The sequence below is a fragment of the Limanda limanda genome, chromosome 2 (genome assembly GCF_963576545.1).
Source record: "Limanda limanda chromosome 2, fLimLim1.1, whole genome shotgun sequence".
NCBI classification, from domain to species: domain Eukaryota; kingdom Metazoa; phylum Chordata; class Actinopteri; order Pleuronectiformes; family Pleuronectidae; genus Limanda; species Limanda limanda.
The window spans coordinates 31,342,861-31,363,634 of record NC_083637.1 but is presented as its reverse complement, the minus strand read 5'-3'; the positions used below and the strand labels follow the sequence as shown (position 1 = coordinate 31,363,634).

At 39.8% G+C, this 20,774-nt stretch overlaps 1 protein-coding gene across 3 annotated transcripts in view; it reads right to left on the bottom strand.

The window, feature by feature from the left end:
* The window catches only part of LOC133023259 (glutamate receptor 2-like), a 49,255-nt gene that overhangs the window by 16,694 nt on the left and 11,787 nt on the right, over window positions 1-20,774 (bottom strand). For 2 of the 3 annotated variants that reach the window (XM_061090256.1, XM_061090264.1), the window contains exons 1-9: window positions 12,831-12,963; window positions 10,830-11,069; window positions 9,678-9,799; window positions 8,847-8,921; window positions 7,704-7,757; window positions 7,254-7,412; window positions 6,723-6,890; window positions 6,124-6,228; window positions 5,848-5,955 (exon numbers count right to left, since the gene is read on the bottom strand). In XM_061090256.1, coding sequence (XP_060946239.1) covers window positions 5,848-5,955; window positions 6,124-6,228; window positions 6,723-6,890; window positions 7,254-7,412; window positions 7,704-7,757; window positions 8,847-8,921; window positions 9,678-9,799; window positions 10,830-11,069; window positions 12,831-12,918 — 1,119 coding nt within the window. In that variant the 5' untranslated portion in view covers window positions 12,919-12,963. Of the gene's footprint in view, window positions 1-5,847; window positions 5,956-6,123; window positions 6,229-6,722; window positions 6,891-7,253; window positions 7,413-7,703; window positions 7,758-8,846; window positions 8,922-9,677; window positions 9,800-10,829; window positions 11,070-12,830; window positions 12,972-20,774 lie in introns of those variants that run through there. The other variant, XM_061090247.1, reaches the window with a different exon arrangement.

The following is a 20,774-nucleotide window of genomic DNA, read 5'->3' as shown; positions in this document are numbered from 1 at the left end:
TTTTCAATATCAGAGAAAAAATAAATTCAGTTATAATCAATAAGATGATAAAGCTCAACCAAAAAAGAACACATGCATGTGACTAGGGTGTAATGTTGTGTCTTCTTAATTTGTTGGGTCTCATAGAGTTTTCAGACATCAAATACACACTGGTCTCTCCTCATGTCCTACCCCATTGACTGTGAACACAAAAGCAAGACAGGCTTTTCAATTTGGTTTTTGAACACTGTCTCTTGTTTGTCCCTGACCGGCTGCTTCACATGAACGAGCTCTGATCTCATGTGTGTGTCTCTGAGGGAGTGAGTGGGGCGGGGCCTGAGTGTGTGCGCTGTCCGTTTGCGAAACACTGTACAGGGAGCCACTGCAGAGGGACTGAAGCCGCGGGATGCCAACGAGTTGTTTACTGCTCGGCCGTTAGTGAGATGCAGACGTCAAAACATTAGTTTGGCTATAATATTAGTTCCGCCTCACATTGCCCCCTCCTGGTCGCGCCCCCCCCCTTATGCCTTCGCACAGTTTGAGAATCATTGACCTATAGAGTTATGGTTTCCCAATTCTTGTTGGAATAGCGGGGTAGGGCGAAGTGAAGTGATCAGAGATTTTTCAGACCCACACTTCAAACCAAGGCTTCCTCCCAATAACCCACACAAAAGTAGTATTTCCTCCTTAAAAGGAATACAAAAATTACATTAATAATTGTAAGATCTTAGTTTAGTTCTTTCACAACAACCTTTTAACAATAATCGCCACCGTAACACCTGCCAATGTCTCAGTAGCTATTATGCTAATGTTACATCGTTAATGCAGAGCTGTCAGTTTAATGCGTTATTAACGGCGTTAACGCAAACCCATTTTAACGCCGTCAATTTTTTTAACGCGAGTTAAAGCAGAACTGCAGCTTCAGTGTCTGTGTTCAGATCCAGTCTGACCTGCTCTCGCTTTTTGTTTTAATATTTCGCCAACTAAAATATATATTTTTAAGCTATTGTAGCGTCCCCGCTTCCACAGGACACGGAACTTCTTCGTGGTTTAGTAGCTTTTATTATCCTCTACACAGACATGTGCACTCCGTCACTCGCACACATAGATATAAACACTAGACGACTCGGCCGCGTTGCCGGCCAACGGAGACGAACGTCACCACATGGCGGCCATCTTGCATCCGGCTCCGTCGAACGAGACATCTAGTCTTTATATATATCTATGCTCGCACACATCAACAACACTTCACTTCCTCATTGAGCCCCGATCCCCAAATTAGCCCATCCTATTGGTCCAAACAGTCACATGTTCCACCCCGACCCCTTCACTGACCCTCAGACATCAGAACGCTCCTTCACCAGAGTGTTTTACTGAACATACGCCAAAACCAAACATAAACCCATAAACACTATTAGGCTGCAGCTATATGTTTTTATTTATTTAAAAATAGGGTACTTCTTATTTTATACATTTTCCACAAATATGGGGAGGACTCAAATAGCCCTACAAAGTACTGTGTTTAATTTATTTCAAAGTAGGCCGACACTTGCCTGTGTATTTTGTTTGTTTGTTATTTTGTTGCTTGTCTGTTTGAGTAGCTGGCTGAAAGCAAAGAAGTAGTAGGCTTACCTTTTATTGGTAATTTAACTGTTATGGTTCATTGTTTCTGAAATAAGAGGCCTGACTGCTATGTTCACAGCAAACTTGAAATTTGTTTAATATTAAGCCATGGTTTAACTGCACTATAGGCTGAGTCCTTGTTTACCTGAAATGTGCACTTCATAATTTATTTTGTACCGCCCTGTTTGGCAATGTTGTTTTTCAATAAAATAAAACATTTGCATAAAGCAAGCCAATCCACTTTTCCATGTTGATAAGAGCATTAAAACGAAAAAAAAATGATGGAAAAAAATCGAGATTAAATATTTTAATCGTTTGACAGCACTAATTTTTATATAATTCCATGTGTATCTTTGAAGATACACATTGCACTTAATTTCACCACTGCTAGTAGCCTGAAGCTGTGTGCTTATGATTTCCATGTGAAATAATGCAGAACATCCAAGCTTTTAAATTTCCATTGAATGAATGGCAAATGTCATTGTGCTGGAACATTGTTGCCATAGTAAGAAGGGAAAGCAGGAAAACATGTTCTAAGCATTTACCTGGCAATTTGACTCACCTGCATTAGAATTAGTGTTGTCACGATACCAAAATTATGACTTCGATACTATACCTGCCAAAATCTCACGATACTCGATACTTTCGATACGATACCACAAATACGATACAATACCACAAATACGATACGATACCACAAATACGATACGATACTGGTATATTTATCTATGATAGTAATAAATAAAACATCTTTAGGGTTCCCTTTTTTACCAGCTTGTTACTGCCCAGCTTTTTGAACACTTAACAAATGACATTCATATTAGTATTAGCCTACAGCAAGATATTAATGAAAACTACATGGTGACATCATAGCATTGATTATATACGGTTATGTAGGCCTATTGTCCGTAACTGACTATATGACTACATAGTTATTTCCACAAGAGTTAAAACATGCCACCTGAGCGAGTGAGTGGGGCCGGGGCCCCGGGGCCTGTGTGTGTGTGTGCGCGCATCCTGGGCGCGGGCGCTTCCCGTTCAACATATGAACACTGCACTGGGAGCACTGCAGAGGGGCCGAGGAGCCGCGGGCTGAGACACCCCCCACCCCTGGCTCCGGAGAAACAACGACTTGTTTTACTGCTCCGCCGTGAAAGAGATGCGGACTAGTGATGTGTCGTTCGTGAACGATTCGTTCATTTTGAACGAATCATTACACAGACTCGGAGTAACGAGTCCTCTCAAAGAGCGATTCGTTCATTTTCCTGTGGCCGCGCATCGGGACTGTTGCATAGGCTCAGTCAAGGAAACAGAAATTAATCGTTCATTTCCCGACTGGGTTTTCGGGTACGAGTCTTTGGATCCCTTTTCATGTGACCTGCATTGGTTTAGTAGAGGAAACAGTTACCTCATTCCCTTTCGCGTGACCACTGTTTTAGAGAGACATGAATGATATTCGTTCACAAATCATACTGACTGGTTTTGTTATTTTCACTTTACATTTACACTTACAATTTAGTGCAGTGTAATATAATTGTTTGCCGTGATAATTAAATGTCAGTGTGATAATAAATGACAATTTAAAACCATACAAACTGTCATGTTGTTCTGTATTTAATAGAGGTTTTCTTTAAAAAATATGATCTGCCACACAAAAGCTGTCAGTCATGGCTGTCTCCAAGAGGACTGTGCCCGCCCCCCCGTTGAAATGAACGAATGACTCGAAAAAAGATTTGTTCATTTTACTGAACGAGATTCAAAGAACCGAGTCGGTAAAATGATCCGAACTTCCCATCACTAATGTCGTCAAAGCATTAGTTCTCGCATCCCGCCCCACCTGTTATGTCTCCGCCCGGTCGCGCCACACAGTTTGAGAGAGAATCACTTTCAACAAACCAAGGACGGTCGGCTCGGCCATGTCTGCCTGAGATCATTCGTTGTGAGTGAAGCTGCCTGTTGCATGTGTGAGAGCTGGGTAGCCCCGCCCCTCGCAGTCAATGCATGCAGGCAGCGGGACAGGGAGCGGAGCAGTGAGTGCGCTCTGACTGCTGCTATTTTAATAAAGTACCGGTACTAAAAATATGCTAAACCGTATCGTTTTTAACGTAAGGGTACCGCGGTACCTTTCTAGTACCGGTACACCATGCAACACTAATTAGCATAGATGTAATTAGGATATTATAGGTTTGTCACTTTAGTTGTAGCAAGCAATAGCATTGGTTTATTTAAGATCGCAACAATGTTATTACAATGACATCCCCGGCAAAACCTTTTGTCTCGCCTGTTTACATCGGCGACTACTGATGATGTGTCGGGTTCCCACGGTGACTACTGATGATGTAACGGCTTCTTGAAGTGCTGTCTCGATTCGTAGGGTAAGATTTCAACCACTACCCCTTGTGACTCTTTTTCAAGGGACAAGATAACCCTCGGAAACAAGGGGTAGGGGTTAGCCTGGGTGCCAGACTAACTTAGCCCCGCCCACAACATTTTCGGTCGGGAAGTTCGGTCTGGAGTCGCTCCGTTGGGGAGAAATTATCTCCAAACAGAAGCTGTTCGGACCAATCAAATTGTCAGGGCGGGCTTTATACGATGATGGACAGATGATCAACAGTAACGTAATCAACTACGTCATCAAAGAGCGCTTGGGTTGACTTTGTTTTCCACAAACATGCCTGCCGCTGGAGAGCTGAGATGTGTAGATGCTGCAATTGAGTCTGTTTTAGGAGACATCGACAGCGCATTAATTTTGAAAGAGAAACAGAGAAACGCGATCAAGGCATTTGTAGATCGAAAAGATGATTTTGCCATCCTTCCTACGGGATTCATACGTCACATACTACGTTGGTCTGATTGGTTGTAGGTCTATCCAATTGTGCGAAGAGGCATTTTTTTTCCTGGTTCGGTTGGAACACGCTCCATAATCACAGCCCAATGGAGCTGTCTCAGATTCATATTCTGACTAGAATTATGAGTATGAACACGTCAGGCTAGGTAGGAGTAGGACCAGGGGCGTCGTTGGGCCTGTTTTAGGGGGGCTGAAGCCCCCCTAAAATGTTCTTCAGCCCCCCCGAATAATTATTGGGATTTAAAAAAAAATAATAATCTTTTTTTTTTTTTTTTAATTAAACTTTTGTTTTACACATGGACAAGTTATTTATAACTCTAACATGCTACATATGTAAGTGCGTTTCTGGTTTGTATGTTTTCTCTCCCTTCAAATTACAATCCAATAGCCTCTCATCATACTTAACAATGAAAAGACCGGGCACTAGGACCTTGGGGAGTCTGCATCGCTGCTGCGCTGGCTTTCTGCCAACGTCTATCATCAAGACAGCAGGATTACAGCCAAGGAGTTTAGCTCATAGTTAATGATGCATGGAGTGAAATTGTAAGTACAGGTAGTTACAGAATGTGGCTATCTGTACTTAAATTTAGGTTTACTTGAGGCAAATGAAAGGGAATATTGTAATGAGTTATGTTAACACTATGTAAGAAATAACTATCGACAGCTCTCTATTCTATCTTATTCCCTTCTGCTCATACCAAACAAATAAACAACTCAGAAGTTGACACTGGCAGGTCCATTCTCCATCCATTGTGTGTGGTTCCTTTAAGAATTAGGATTTGGGAGTGACGCGGATATGAAAACTAGTATATCCGTCTTTCCTTTACAAGCAGGAAAATTATTTCTCTCTATTTGAGAAAAGTTCATATTTGTGTTGTCAAATTTCACAATGACCCTAAAATTCTGTCTCTTCTGTTATCTTATACTGAATGAATGCAAGCAAAGATACAGAGAAAAATCTCTCTCTTTCTGATTGAACCAATCTATGAACTGTCTGAAACAATGGATATCCTCAGCCCCAAATGAACCCAAAAAACATTCAACTTCCTTAGGGGCTAAGCCCCCCCTTTCTTTCAATCCTAGAAAGGCCCCTGGGTAGGACCAAGGGGTGAAATGGGATTGAGCCTGTGTGTTATCTGAAAGCAGTGTTTGGCTTTGGGTAAAGATAAAATAGATTTGAATAAATTGTTTGATTTTGTGAGTGTAGCGTGAATTTTGGGGTTTGTGTTAACCGTTTTGTGAAATGAAGAGTAAATTTCAGAAAATGTTTTTTAGCAATTCAGAAAGACTGTGATGTTTGCTGTTGTGCCCCCTAGTGGCACATTTTCTTAATATTCTTAAAATCTACCCAACAGCTTGAGTAACTTTGCTTATTTTTTGAAATAATGGATAAATACCAGTATAGTTGAAACAATGACAGTCTTGTTTTCCATCCCCATGGTGTCATTGGGGTAAAGGTCTGACTTTGTCACCACCATCTTATCCACCTCATTCCAGTAGCCAATCTAGAAACACACACAAACGCACGCACACACACACACACACACACACACACACACACACACACACACACACACACACACACACACACACACACACACAAAGGTTATATATCTTCCACATAGCTCCATGCTGTCATGGTAATACTGATGGCAAATTGATTGTTGAGTTACCTTTATGGGGCCATTGTTCTTTAACTCCATGACTGTTACTGAGTAGTTGATTCTCTTCCCATACTGGTCAAACTGAATGTTCCCTGTCAACCCATCCACACGCACCTATACAAACAAATACATATAACACACACACATACACATGACAAACACACTCACAAATTTATGAGTTAGAATTTATGGTGCTGATGTGCATTTTATTAGCACATGTGTATTTTATTAGCTTAAATAATAATAAAGAAGTCATAGTAGCAGACTAGTACCTAAAGTAAATCTGAAAAATACATCTTTTAAGCAGCTGCTTTTGTCTGGAAAGCATTAACAATTAACATCATATACAAGAAACATGTAAATGCACCCCCAATTCCCTCTCTAATGTGTATACTATGTTCATGTTACATGGTAGAGTATGGCCTTTCATTGTAGACATATGAGCTTTCTAACAGTAAACAAACTCAGGAGTTTTAAATGCTGTCTCTCTTTTCAACTTCATTACCTGTAGTATCCTACACACAGGCTAACCACTAACTTTTTTAAATTTTTATAAAACTAGGTCAGTCTATCTCTGTTGATAGGTCTGTCTGCTGATCCATGGTTACCTGTTTTAGGGCACGTTCAATCTCCACCCCTTGTGCCCAGGGCACTGCGGGATTGGCAAGACAGTCCCCATTGTTGCCACGACGACTCATGTCTATTCTCTGCTTATGCAGGAAGCGAAATGCCTCAGTCATCACATGGACAGCATCAAATGTAAGGGCTGAGGTATACTGAAAGATACAGACACATTGGCAATGTTAAAATCTTGTAGACTATATGAAGACATTTGACTTAATTCAGAGAGCCATCATCTACTGTGGCTATTGTAGCCTGTTAAACCACATCCTTCTATCTAGCAGCTCATTACTACAAACACATGTCAATCAAAAAATGTCTTTGGCAAGAGTAATGATGAATAGGTGCGTGTGGAAAGTGTGGCCACAAAGTGCTTCACATCAAAATATTATATACTGGAAGCACATATACATAGAGGTTTGTTTGACTGATTCTTAGCTCAAGCTGACTCTTCCTACATATATTCCTATTTCTGGAGCAATTTATACTACATAGGTGTTGGATAATCCCATTCTTACTCTGATGCGTGTATCAGCTCCAGGATACTCCTTCTCTTCCAGAGCCTCCCATCGTTGGTCAAACTTTGCCACGACAGGATCATCAAAATCTACTATCTGAAACCCAGACACATTCGCTCCACCATACTGGATTTTAGAGAGGTCACCATCTACAAAACCCTGAAACAAGAACAACAGAAAATCATTTCAATTGAAGGCTTCTGACTTTTTCCTAAATTTGCTGCAATTAACAATAGAAAAGCATCCTTAGTCTTGATATCGGTGATCCTGGCCTGGTAATACAGAGTATCAGATCAAGACCATATTATGTCGTTCTCCCACTTCTACTGCCATCCAATTGATCAAGAATAGTTAAACGCCTGATCCAGCAAGGTTCCTTTTAACAAAAACTGGCTTTTAACCAAATTTTCATATCAGCCATAAAAAATGTTTGGAAAGTCGGTAACTCACAAGGTTGGCGATGATGTAGTGATATCCCTTTACATGTCTGCCTATGGTGATAACCTGATGGGAAAATAGAAGAGGGTATTACATCCAGAACAGCAATGACAACAAAATTCCAATCCACAGCTGTGTTTTTAAGGTTTTATCACTCTGTTGTTGCTGTCTTATGAAAACCATGTTTTACCATAACATTAATAATTACAATTACATACAGCAAAAGGCTCAGGCAGTATTAATACCTTGATTCCGCCTTTATGGTACACATTTAACCAGGTGAGAAACTGATACTCCTGCAAAGCAAATATTTTAAATGGGCTAAGAAAAAGTCACATTTTCTGTTTATTCTAACATTAAATAACTCACTGGGCTTAAGACTTATAATGATTTTCTCAGACAATAAAGTAGGAGGAAGTGGAGAAGCATGGTCCATCTTCATTTAAAGTAGTATGCTGCGCCTGTGTTTTGTTGAATTATTATTCTTGGTATCTTTAAACCCTTTGTCACCAGCGTAATTGTCGCCTGTGCAACCAGCTCAATGCACTGGGGCCCAAAGGGTGTTGGGTGCCCAACCACAGTCCCAAGTGGGCCTCATGGATGAGCCCAAATTGGCCAGTTGAGTTCTATTTCCGTTTCCATTTCTTGATAAAGTTGGCTACATATATTCTTGACTAGTTCAAGCGCAGCGAGAATTTTTGGAAATACACAAGAAAAGAGTAAAACACCACTTCAATGAACTCTGTGAAGATGAGAGGCTAAGGATGGTGAGAACATAATGAATGGTTTCAATGCCAATGCCTGGACATCTTTATCAGTCAGCTTCAGTTCACCTCTATGTGTGAAACCAACAACCTGTTTCAGGCTAGCTAACTTTAGGAGTGTTGTCAGTGACTTTGCTGAGCGTAAGGCCCAGAAGATGAACTTTAAACACTATTCCTACCTTCTGTATGTAGCATGCAGGCACATTTCATTGCATAAAATATTTGAAGAAAATTTGGCACGGTAAGTATTAAGTACTAATGCTGACAACAAAACAAAGGAAAAACAATTAACAGGAAAATGTCAAAAATATGATGTAGGGGATGACTTTATAGCAGATTAAAAATGTTATTTTATTTTAGTAGTAGCAGAAGTGACAAGACTGGAGTTGACCTGTTCCATGATGTCTTTGACTTTGTCTTGTTCACAGTCCAGGATGATGCGTCGCTCTTTACGGATCTCTAGGTCCTACAAAACAAATTTAAAAATGCATTTCACAGTGTCCAATACCGAAGTCCTTATTATTGTGTAGGTCTGCAGTATGAATCCTGGCTCCGCAAACACCTAGAGGTGTTTTCTGGAAGTGCAGCAAGGTACCAGACTGGTATTTAGGTGCCTTCTTGTAGGATGAGACCATGTCATTCAGCTGCATGCTGCAGTGTGATTACCATTCTCTGGTGTTTGCTATTTAAAATCATTCGGTGGATAGTTTACAAGTGTAAAACAACTATTTTCCATTCAGCTAGCACCAAATTCATTTATATAAAACCTCAATTGATTAGATATTCTAGATGCGCAAAAGGTTATTGTCTCACACAAGAAGGAGCTTATGTGCTGAAGGAAGAACTATTGTATGAACTCTAATCTGGAGACAATATTAACATTAACATTAAATAACATACATTCTTTTACCATTTATTTGTTATTACATTTTTTGAAATTCCAACTGCACTGCTGCCTTTATTACTGCACTGTTGGACTGCAACAGGCTACTATGCCACATAACACCAGCCACTGCGGTGGGATGACATAACGGGGAAGCTCCACACTATCTCCTGTGGAACCAACACTACTGGGCTTCAGATATCACAGTCAGAACTGAACGTTTGAACCTATGGGGGCAAGTTTTGAAAGTGATGTCTTTTTTTGTGCCTCTTCATAATTTCTAACAATAGAGTCAGCGCCAACATGGTTCAGTGCTATGTATGATCAGAACATCCATACCTGAAACAGGGAGCGGTAGGCTTCGTCCTTCCTTTCATCTTTCAGGTTTCCGACATTTATTGCTGTAACAATCCATTTTTTCTCAGCTGCTGTGTCCAGTATTACCTGAAGAGTAGAAAGACCTATACAACCAGTTCACAAACAGGACATGGTTAGTAAAATAAGTTGCTGGTTTGAACATTGTAAATGATTACAGGTAAATCTGAAATGCAATCCTTTTAGTATTCTTGACAATTTTCAGAGCTTGCCAGGTAAGGTGAAGTTCCACAGCATTTTAACAAACCAGACTGCAATTTCAAATCTGCTTATCAAGTCTGAATCCATTTATATTCCTTATCAAATATATCTATATTATTTATCATATTTATAGATTCTGCTTTAAGCTGTAGTAACTTCTAAAGATAACTATAAGTCTACAGTGAAGATGGTACTTTTGCCATCTGTAAATAAGTAGACAAATCTGTATACATTGACTTTTCATCCTTTAATATCTCGAAATACAGACAAGCCATCAGTTACCCCACAGAAAGGCCCCTCAATTCCTCAATACATATCTCAAGTTTCAGAAAAGTAGCCATTATGAGATACAAATTAGGTACTTTTACTTTCAAAAACCTTAATTGATAAAGTAAAAATGTTTGATCTCGGATATAAACTCAATAATGATGTCCAGCAACCCAAAATTAAAGAATACAGAATAGAATAGATTTTTTGCTTCCAGTTAATATAATCAAATTAATATATTTTTTCTATGCATGTATACTCTTGCTAAGTTTGCCATTCAAGCAAAGGTCAGAATATAAGTGAGCTCCAAGATCATGAATGTAAAAAAACTGTGTATTCTACGGCCAACTGGTCTGTGTGGCCACTGAAACGCACAGACAATTCACATACATTTTAAGGACATGACGATTAAAATGCTTTAAACTAGATCAAGGCACTTTATGACTTGATTATTTCAACATGATGAGAACTACCATGACACAACATTGTTTTTCTGCCAGAGTTTGTAAAATCAGTCACTTTCTCTTTGTACTAAATTCTTGTTAGTTTGAAGAACTAAATTAGAGATCCATTAAAAATTCCCAAGTATGCAACAGCCCCACTAAAATCAAATGTAAAGTACGTGATGACTCCGGAAATCCTCATTACCTCTGTCACTGTCGTATAGATAGGCAAATTTCTCCCATCTGTAGTACTCCACTAATGAAACCAGCGGCCCCTTGATGTCTGGCCTCATCTGGAGAACAAACTGATTCATTCCTTCTGCTGGGAAAGATGGTGTGATGAAGGAGACATGGAGTGTCTCACAGAAGGACGTGATGGTGTTTACGGACTTCTTGTCGTAGAAGCCAAATATGGCATACACACCTCGAGAGAACTGAGAACAAACTAGAAGAAAGACAGAGAGAAACATTTTAATATCGCTTTAAACAGAGTAAGACAATCAGAGGATAAAGCAGGACAGAGGCAGGTTTTATGTAACAGAAGAAGAATGTCCCTGCACTCAGCACCTCACAGTAATACTGAACTACTCTTAAACCTTAAGATCCCGAAATAACATTAGGCTTCTCTGCATCTGATCATCACATAGATTTTATAACTACAATGATAATCCAAACTTGGATTAAAAACTTTTGTAAATAGTTCAGTTGTGCCATGACATGTAGTTGGATTTCAAGGTGCATTTCAGGCAAAGACAGAGGCTACTCAGACCAACCGGCTGGTGCTAAGCTTTCTATTGCAGACCTAGGCCTGTGTTGATTGTGTCTGACAAGAAACATTTTTTTCTACTAAACCTTTCATCTTTTAACAATTAAATTTGCTATTCTAATATTATCACATTACTGTCATATATATTACATCTGTAGTTTTGTGGACGTCCGCTGTTTTACTTAGAGGGTAGACACAGAAGTCCTTTCTGCCGGTTTGGCTGCTATATTTAGCTGTCCTACTTCAGTGACCTTGTTCTTCCCTCTAGAAATAAAAAGTCCATGTTCATGTCTCTGTGTAAATTGCTGCATTCACGTACATCATATACTGCAATAATGACTGACATCCTACTGTTAAAGGCCCTAAATTAAGGGCCCCGGTCATAATCAGTGACAAAGTTATCGAGCAGGTGAGCACTTTTAGATATCTAGGCATACGGCTGGACTGCAATCTGAAAAGGAGTGTTCATGTAGTAATTCTGTGTGTGAAGTTTGCTTCCTATGCATTTATGTCGATATTCTACACTACTGTGCTAGAAACCATGATAAGATACGGAATGGGAGCATGGTTCGGCACTCTCACAGTCCAGCTAGAGAATATGGTAAAAAACGGCTATAAAGGTGATGGGCAAAAATAACTATCTGTTACATCGCCAGCCATTCTTTGAGATACAACATTCTTTGTTTTTGCCAGCCAGTAATCTGTGTTTCTCTGTACCCGCAATTCCTCAGCCTGACTCCTGCCTCAGGATCTCAGGAAACCAACCACCACCCTGAACTCAAATATTCACCGCACTGCTTGTGATCAGACCTAAGCTCTGCCTCGTCCTTACCATCAAGCCCTCCTCATCTCCTCTGCTCTGGATCCTCCCTCAGATCGCCCCCCCCCCCCCCCCCCTCCGGCAGCCAGCTCTGAACCAGTTACATCGTTCATCCTGACATTCGCAAGTTTCAAGAAATACTGTTTACCTATGCTATCCTATCACAGTCTCTTTGCTCTGCTTGTAGGTTATCTGACCAGCCCCCAACACTTTGTACTAAAGCAGGTCCAGAACAAGCGTGTAGATGGCAGACAAAGGGAGCTCAATGTTAATCCAATGCACTGCACTTATATAGCAGAGCTTTCAGCCTCAGGCCACCATTACATCATGCTCTGATGAAAACAGAGTATTCTGCATGCATGAGTCCTCGTTTCATTTATTTCTAGTCTTTGTTGCACAGTTACTGGATGTCAAATATAAAATAACGCTACAGTGTCTTGTTATTTTTAACAGGGACACTGGGCTCGTATTCTTCTGAAGCATTTATACCATAACATTTTTAAATGGATAGACAATACAGCAAACACATCAGTGTCTAAACCACTAATGTTAATAATTATTAATATTGTTAACATCTGTAATTTTTTTTTTTTTCGGAATAAGAGAAGAGCAATACTTACAGCAGTTTGTGACAGCAAAGCTATTGGCCACCTCCAGGTTATCTATATGTGGAGTCAGTCTGAAGTCTGCCATCCCAAACTGAACCATGCCAATTCTGAATGCACTATACTCCTGATCTGCACCTCTGGGGAATAAACCACCTGAGACAGACAAACACACACAGGACCAAGGTAAGACCGACATGTAAACAAGAAAAACATGAAGATATACAGCTGAATATATATTTGATTCTAAAGTACACATTGCAAGATCACAGTTTTGAGTATGAGGTGTTTTTGTGTATGTCGTACTTGTTTTTTAACTGTACTGCTGCACGTAATAAAGTGACGGCTGTCTCTCAAACTAACAGCCTTGCAGTAGAGGTCATTTTGTCTTTAATTCAACACCTAAAGGGTTATTGTTGTGTGCTCTAATAACCACTAGGTGGCATCTGATGTGGCCCTGGAATATGGACCTTCTGTACCATGCAGTCCTGCATCATGATGCATTTTAATGCAATATTTTGCCTGAAAAGAGGAGGACCAGCAACACAATAACACACAGACAACGGACCCCAAACATGGAGTAAAATGTGGCAGGAAAGCAAGAAACAGCCAGGCAAATTGTGATTTACAGAAGTTTGTGTTTCATCTAATGGCGAATACATTAAAAGAAAGCAAAAATTTAACATAGGAATTTCACAAAGTATATAATGTTTCCACCAATACAAGGAAAAATACTCCCAGAAAAAAAAAAGCGCGTTCATTGACATAAACATCTGCTCTGTTTTGTGTAACAACTAGGGCTGGGCAACGATTAAAGTTTTAATCGCGATTAATCGCATGATTTCCCTAATTAATCACGATTAATCGCATTTGTATACGCAAAATCCAATAATGAATTAAAAAGTAGTGTATAGCGCAATTTTATTTTTAATGTTCTGCCATATGAATGAACGTGACATAACATTTGTTGTGCAAACACTTTTAACATCAGCATTTAATACAGTAGCAGTTAAATAAAATATTCAGTGTAAATCTCAACTTAACAATGTTATCAAAGCAAATACAAAATTAAAGCTCAATGCCACTGCCAGGGCATTAATGTTATCCTCTTTGTTATGAAAAATCTATACTCCTCCCTGCGTCTAACGTAGTCTGCCGAAGCCTCGCTCCGCTCGCTGTTTCGTTGAATGATTTGCTGATATCAACTGTGTGTTTTGCATTTAGGTGATATTTTAGACTGGAAGTACTCCGGTGATAAGAAAATTCACGTTGGCAGTGGCTACAAATAACTTTGGTTCTGTCGACTCCGCCGTCTGGAAGAACTTTAAAATGAAAATGGCCATGTAAAAGCTCCGTACCCTTATCCATGGTTGTTTATCCACAAATTATTTTCTTTTTTCCTGTTCCGCAGCAGTCAGCAACAGACTTTCACAAAATAAAAGCCTGACTTTCACAATAAAACAATAAATAATCAAACCTGAGTTAATGCGAGATAAAATAATTAACTGAGTTAAATAAGTGATGAGTTAACTCGAAATTAACTAGTTAACTTGCCCAGCCCTAGTAACAACCAAACTCTCATGCTGTGTGACTGTGTAGGAAGAAGGCCAACCGATTCATTAAAGACCCCTATCACTTCAGCCATAAACTGTTCTGCCTGCTGCCATCTCAGGCTCAGAGACAGTTTCATCCCCCAGGCCATAAGACTTAAACTAAACTAAACTCCTCCAATCTGCCATAATTCCTCAAAACTCTGCACCTGACCATATTTGCACTTCTTTTATTATATATTATATATTTTCTTTTCTATTTTTTGATATTCTATTCTATATTTATTTTATTCATACTTTTTGAGCATTGTTAGAAGAGACCCTGTGACCGAACCAATTCTTTGCCAGTGACTGCTAAATGTATTTGGTGTGCACATGACAATAAACTCTTGAATCTTGTGTCTTTATTTTTGATCTGGCGTATCTTTCAGAATCTGAATACGTTTGTGTCGAGGTGGTTCAGTGAGCAGCTCCAGGTGAACCAGGTAGTTGAAAGTTGGGAGTAGTTGGCCAGTTAGCTCTCCCTGCTGAGGCGCCAGCAGAAACGGCTGGCAATTTAGCTTGAGTTTTATTTATGTTTGCTCATGTGTGATGACTAATACTATGCTGAAAAACAACTCCTTTGTCTCTGGCTGTGTAGGGGAGACCCTGGTGGCATCGGACATTGCCACAGTATGTCAATGTCAGTTTTTACCTCATATTTTCTGCAAAGAAATGTGTTTTCTTTGTATTAGGTGTTGATTGTAGAGTAGACTAATGAGGAAGCAATCAAATAGCTGCAAGCTGTAATGTAACTAAATGACATTGCTTTTCCTTAGTATGTTTGAAAAGACGTGTGTGTTTTTAAAGAACAATAAGCATCACTCTTTCTTTTAAAACATCAAATAAATATAAATAATCCTCGCTGGTTTTTGAAGTGAGGTCATGCAACCTCACCAGCTAGAGCAACGACACTGATGCTCCATTAGTATTGCATGGAAACTGAACTGATCTCAATAACAGCTTGTGGAATTCCCAAGGATTTGTTTCTCCCTGCTGCTATTTTTATTTAACTAACTTTGATCAAACCTCAGTACATAAACATTTTTGCGTGAACAGCTGCACTTTTGCCAGCATGTGTTACACTATTTGCAGCAGTCTTAATGCATGTGCATTCTTTTAGCGCCTTTAACCCTATTCCCCAATGATCCTCCACAGCACACGCCATGTCAGTAGTAAAAATAGTAGACAAAATTAGTAGGAAATGTTCATGGAACAACTCAAACATCATGAGAGCAAAGTAATGTATAGAATGATGTGAGAGGCTGCCAAGTTTTTGTTATTTGGTCATAATTGGTGATCAAATCAAAAAAATGACACCTAATTTTCCAACAAAGACTTAAATAAAAACTATAGGGCTGCTGTTGTCCCATGCCTCAGGTCCTGTGTCTGTGCCATTCCTTCATTATCATGATATTTCTGCCATGCATCAAAGCTGTATCCTCTTTGTGTAACAGTGTGTAATCATAACTTCACTGCCCTTCCCAATCACAGAGGGCTTCTCCTTTATGTCAGCGTTCTGCAACAAACACCCACAATGATTTAGATATATTTGGTATAAAAAGTCTGCTTTCCTCCCACCTCAATATGTCCAGGCTTCTGATCCTGATCAGACCATGGAATAAGCTCAACTTTGTACTTAAAATAAATAAATAGATTCCTCAAATAAGCTGTTTTGAATACGACTCCACCTTACCCCATCTAAACATTCAACATTATTATCCTAAAAACAGACGCATTCCTACTGTGAGGAGAAGCTGTCCTCTGACTGCACCATCAGTCAATTGACATGCGTAGAATAGAGACTACGTTAGAATACGTTAGAATACATAGAGTAGGTACAAAACAAATAATTTCAGTGTGCTTTACATGCTCTACTGGCAGATAATCAATCTAAAGTAGAGTTTGGTTACATGTGTTAGTTATGTAATACATTGGTGATGTTTGAAGGTCTGTCTTAAATTATCAGACAGTTGGACCAGAACTCAAACATGCTCCAAACATGGGGGAAAACGGCTGCTTCACTTTGCATTGTTCTGGCTCTGGCAAGACTAAACTTGCCTCTGGTGACCTGAATACACTGTTACAACAGTTTCACCTGCTGAAGTTTTTCCTAAAGATAATCTTTGTTGTGTTTTCAAGGCTAATTTTTTTGCGTCATGGATTTGGGATGAACACTTAATTTCAATCTGTTTTTATTCTGGGGACAAAAACGATTGTTCCTGTCTTTCCCTTATCTCATACGATATCCATCATGAATCGTGAAGAAAAAAGAAAACATCAGTCTTTCCAAAGAGAGAAGTTGATGCAAACACAGTTGGGTGGGGTTGTGAGAGGAAAATATGAGGTTTCAGGTCAGAAAAAAACTGAAACTAGGGCTACGTTGTAGCACTAACGGGGCAGAGCACAGGCTGTTTCAAGCCTGTTGCGGTCGGTGAAGAGAGAGCGTTCAATGACCAAGCGCTCCGTCTCCACATTGCATGCATTTGCCCACTGCGGCAAGGATAAACGCTTCACTTCCTGTAGCCAGCAGGTGGCGTTGTGATTTTAAGTCATGGTGTCTTTGTAGATGTCATCAGGTCGCGACTTGATTGAGCCAAATATATGCCTGAGATACAGAAGCTTGTGTTTTGATGGCGTGTAATCAAACTTTGACGCCAGGCCACGGTCACATGGTATGTCGAAAAGTTAAAATTCAAATTACTTTAGATCTCCATCTTGAAGACACTCATCTAAATTTTAAGTTGATCTGATGAAAGCCCTACGACAAGTATGTCAAAGTAAAATGCGGAATATGGCCAAAATGGCCACTAAATCCAAACTGGCGGGCTTCCTGTCTGATCTAGCATATGTCTAGCATAAGACACATGTCCGTATCGATTTTTGTAGATGTAGGCCAATCGTAGTGCTGGGGCTGCCCTTAAGGGGGCGCTAGTCAGTGATTTTGCCACGCCCATTCCTGTAAACCAGCTGAATGTCTTCAGGAGGGGGCTGTTGCTACACACATGTAGTTTGAGGGAGGTTGAACCTTGAACACCAAAGTTATAGCAATTTTGTGTGTCATGGCGAGTTGATGAACTTTGATCCCACGCCATTAATAATGCGCTTGATGAAAAGTCACAGTAATCTTATGGCTACATTATCAATGTCTTGAGACCCATCAGACACAGTTTGACATGGTTTTGCAAAGTGGATGAGGAGGAATACTTCCAAGTAAGACGTTCCTAAAACAAGACATTTCCTGTTGCCACCAGGGGGCGCTGTGATTTTAAGTCACGATTTCTGTGTAGATGTCATCAAGTCGCAACTCTTGTCTTATGTGCCAAGTTTGGACTCGATTGGACCAAATATGTCTGAGATACAGAAGCCCGTGTTTTGATGGCGTATAATCAAACTTTGACACCACGCCACGGTCACATGGTATGACGAAGAGTTGAAATTCGAATAACTTTGGATCTTCATCTTGTTGTGATGACACTCAACTAAATTTTAAGTTGATCTGATGAAAGCCCTACGACAAGTATGTTAAAGTAAAAAAGGGGAATATGGCCAAAATGGCCACTTTATCAAAATGGCGGGCTTCCTGTTGCGTTTTTCATAATGCTTCTTGCCGCTTTTTTGATTGAATAGTCATGGTACACCTTTGTTCCGAATTTGGTGAAGATCGGTTATGTGGAAACCTATGGGGCTGCATTCCAGGTGGCGCTGTTGAGCCATTTTGCCACGCCCATTTCCAAATTCTCCAGAATACGTCAATTGACACCACTTTCTAATTTACTGCAAACTTTAAAAGATTTTTGAGCATGGGAAAGCCCTCAAAACGCCCATTCACTACGCTCAGAATAATCCTTACAATTTCAATAGGGCCTCCCACCGGAGGTGCTCGGGCCCTAATTAAGTTTGATAAACACAAGCTGAACAAGGTTTTACAAAACAGAGGCTGCACAGAACTGAATCTGTTTTATTTTGACAGTTGGCCAGTAATGTACACTTTATAGGTAAGTTTCCAATGCTGGCCATCTTGCGCAGTAGGGAATTTAGTGTGGAATCATGTTGTAAAGGAACACAAGCATCTCGGTTGAGCGCATACCTCCACCAAGGCCAAGTAGAAATTATATAAATAGAAATCATATGGCTATCCATTCCCTAAATATTCCTAATATTTTCTATCGCTCTCCGTGAATTATTCCATTGGAATTTAGTTGAAATTTTGACAATCTCTCAATGTTAAAGATTCTGAAAAACATTCCTGGATCCACCTCCTGAACAGGTTCTGCACCAAAATTTAAAGGGTTCTTCGCTGACTCATACGGCATCATTCTAACATGTTGTGTGGAGGTCCATTGCTTGGGAACTGAACTACTTTCTTATGTATGGCAACTTAATTACCTGCAGAAACAAAGGTGGATCATACTATTTACCCCATACTACAGGGGAAATCAGAGCTCTTCTTCTTTTAAAGACAAGTCATTAATGATCATCTCTGTCTGACAGACTGTGGTACACTGTCACAGGCCTCCAGGGTTCTCTCTGCATGCACTGCTGTCTGGCTGCATCCACAGTCCCACTTTGTCCCAGCAGCAGCATCTGGATCCTGAGTGGAGCTGCCTCACTTTGACATATCAGCCAGTCATAATGGATGATCCATTGAAAGCACTTTTTCAGAAAAGTTTATTTTCTTTCCGTCTTTTCAACCATTTTTTAAAAATATTTTTCAGTTCGATTTTAGACCTGACCAAGCCATTTAGAGTGAATGTAATATGATCACTGAGCATATCAACATGGGTTTGCAATTCAATGCACGTATTGTCACGTTTTATCAAGCACGCACTGACGGGGGAAGAAAAAGATCTTTAGAAATATAAGAAAATAAATTATACCTCAGCTCAGCTGCAGTAGTTGAGTTGAAGCTGGCAGAATGAGGTCATAGTTGTACACACTGACTGATTGACCGTGAGCAGTGAGAGTTGGGTTGTATGAAGAAACGATGGCTGCTTGCACTGACTGCAGGACTGTCAAGTCTGAATACACTCACTGAGCTTCTGCCAATATAAACAAGGTCACCATTAATAATGGTCATTAACTTAGGCTTGATGGGATCCTACTCCTCTCCTACTATCAATATTTTCATATTGTAGTGTAGGCAAATTACTTCAGTGAGTAGGGGTCCTTTTTCACTTTCCAAAAGATCCTCTCACCAATGTTAATATGTTTCCTGGAAACTCCACTGGACAAAGAGAAAACCCTCCCTTGCTCAATATATGTAAATATTATGAACATATTTAGTGGGTACAATCTGGGTCTCCATGAATCACTTTTCAGGGGAATTTATCTTCATATAACCACCAACGCACACAAATTTGAAACTACCCAATTTACAGAAAACATGGAGGGTAATGATGAATGATGACATCATGGTGGACTATGTCTGTTTGAGTCTGGGTCAGTTAGTGTATCCAGTTGGAGATTAAAACATGCAGTGTGATGGGTTTAAGTTGTTGTTTGTCCTCCACTTGCTCTCATAAAGATCAATCTTAATATTTATGAAAGGAAGAGGGACACACGTTTTTGGGCAGAAGAATGAATTAATAAGAGAGTAGGTTTCACCACAACAGCAGATGCATTCAGCTACGCATATAAGACACACATGTACAGGCTGACTGCATACATTGATGCTTAAACTGGAACACCTGAAGCTGAGTAAACAAAAACAAAAAAACAATGCAGTTATTGGAGTGTGACATGGAATTTGGAGCTGGAAAGGTTAATAAACACAGTCCAAATCCTTACATTTTAAAAATACTGAGGTAAACAAAACTTTGTAGAATACCATCATGAAATGAGCAGAATTTGAGTAGCTTGATTATAGCCAATACTGTTTACTCAAAACATGCTTATCTTAGCCCCAGTGTCAAGGATATGAGCACCATGTCAGTTCTCTGAATGGCATTAAGATATGGGGTTCATAACGTGAAGGAACACTTCTCCAAGGGGAGATGTTTGGATAAACAGCATATACAAAAAAAAATGTATACTCTAATGCAGTGGTTCTCAAAGGGCGCGAACACTCTGCAAGGGGCTAAACTGACACAAACAAATCAAAAACTGTTTTGTTTCTTAATCCACCAATCAAAAGAGGAATGGTATCATTTGAATGGAGTTGGACGTACGCTTCCGAGTATAAAAGTAACCGCAGGCATGGTCAGCTCTCACCCTCACTGAGACGACACCCTGCAGAATTCGTGGGATTGCTCTTGTTTCCTCTATCATTCAGATATTCATTGCTTTATAAACAGTCTTTTTAGTAGGCCTATTCGAAGCTTAATCTATGGAGTAATTTGCTCCACAGTCTTTTTAGAAAGCTCGTAGC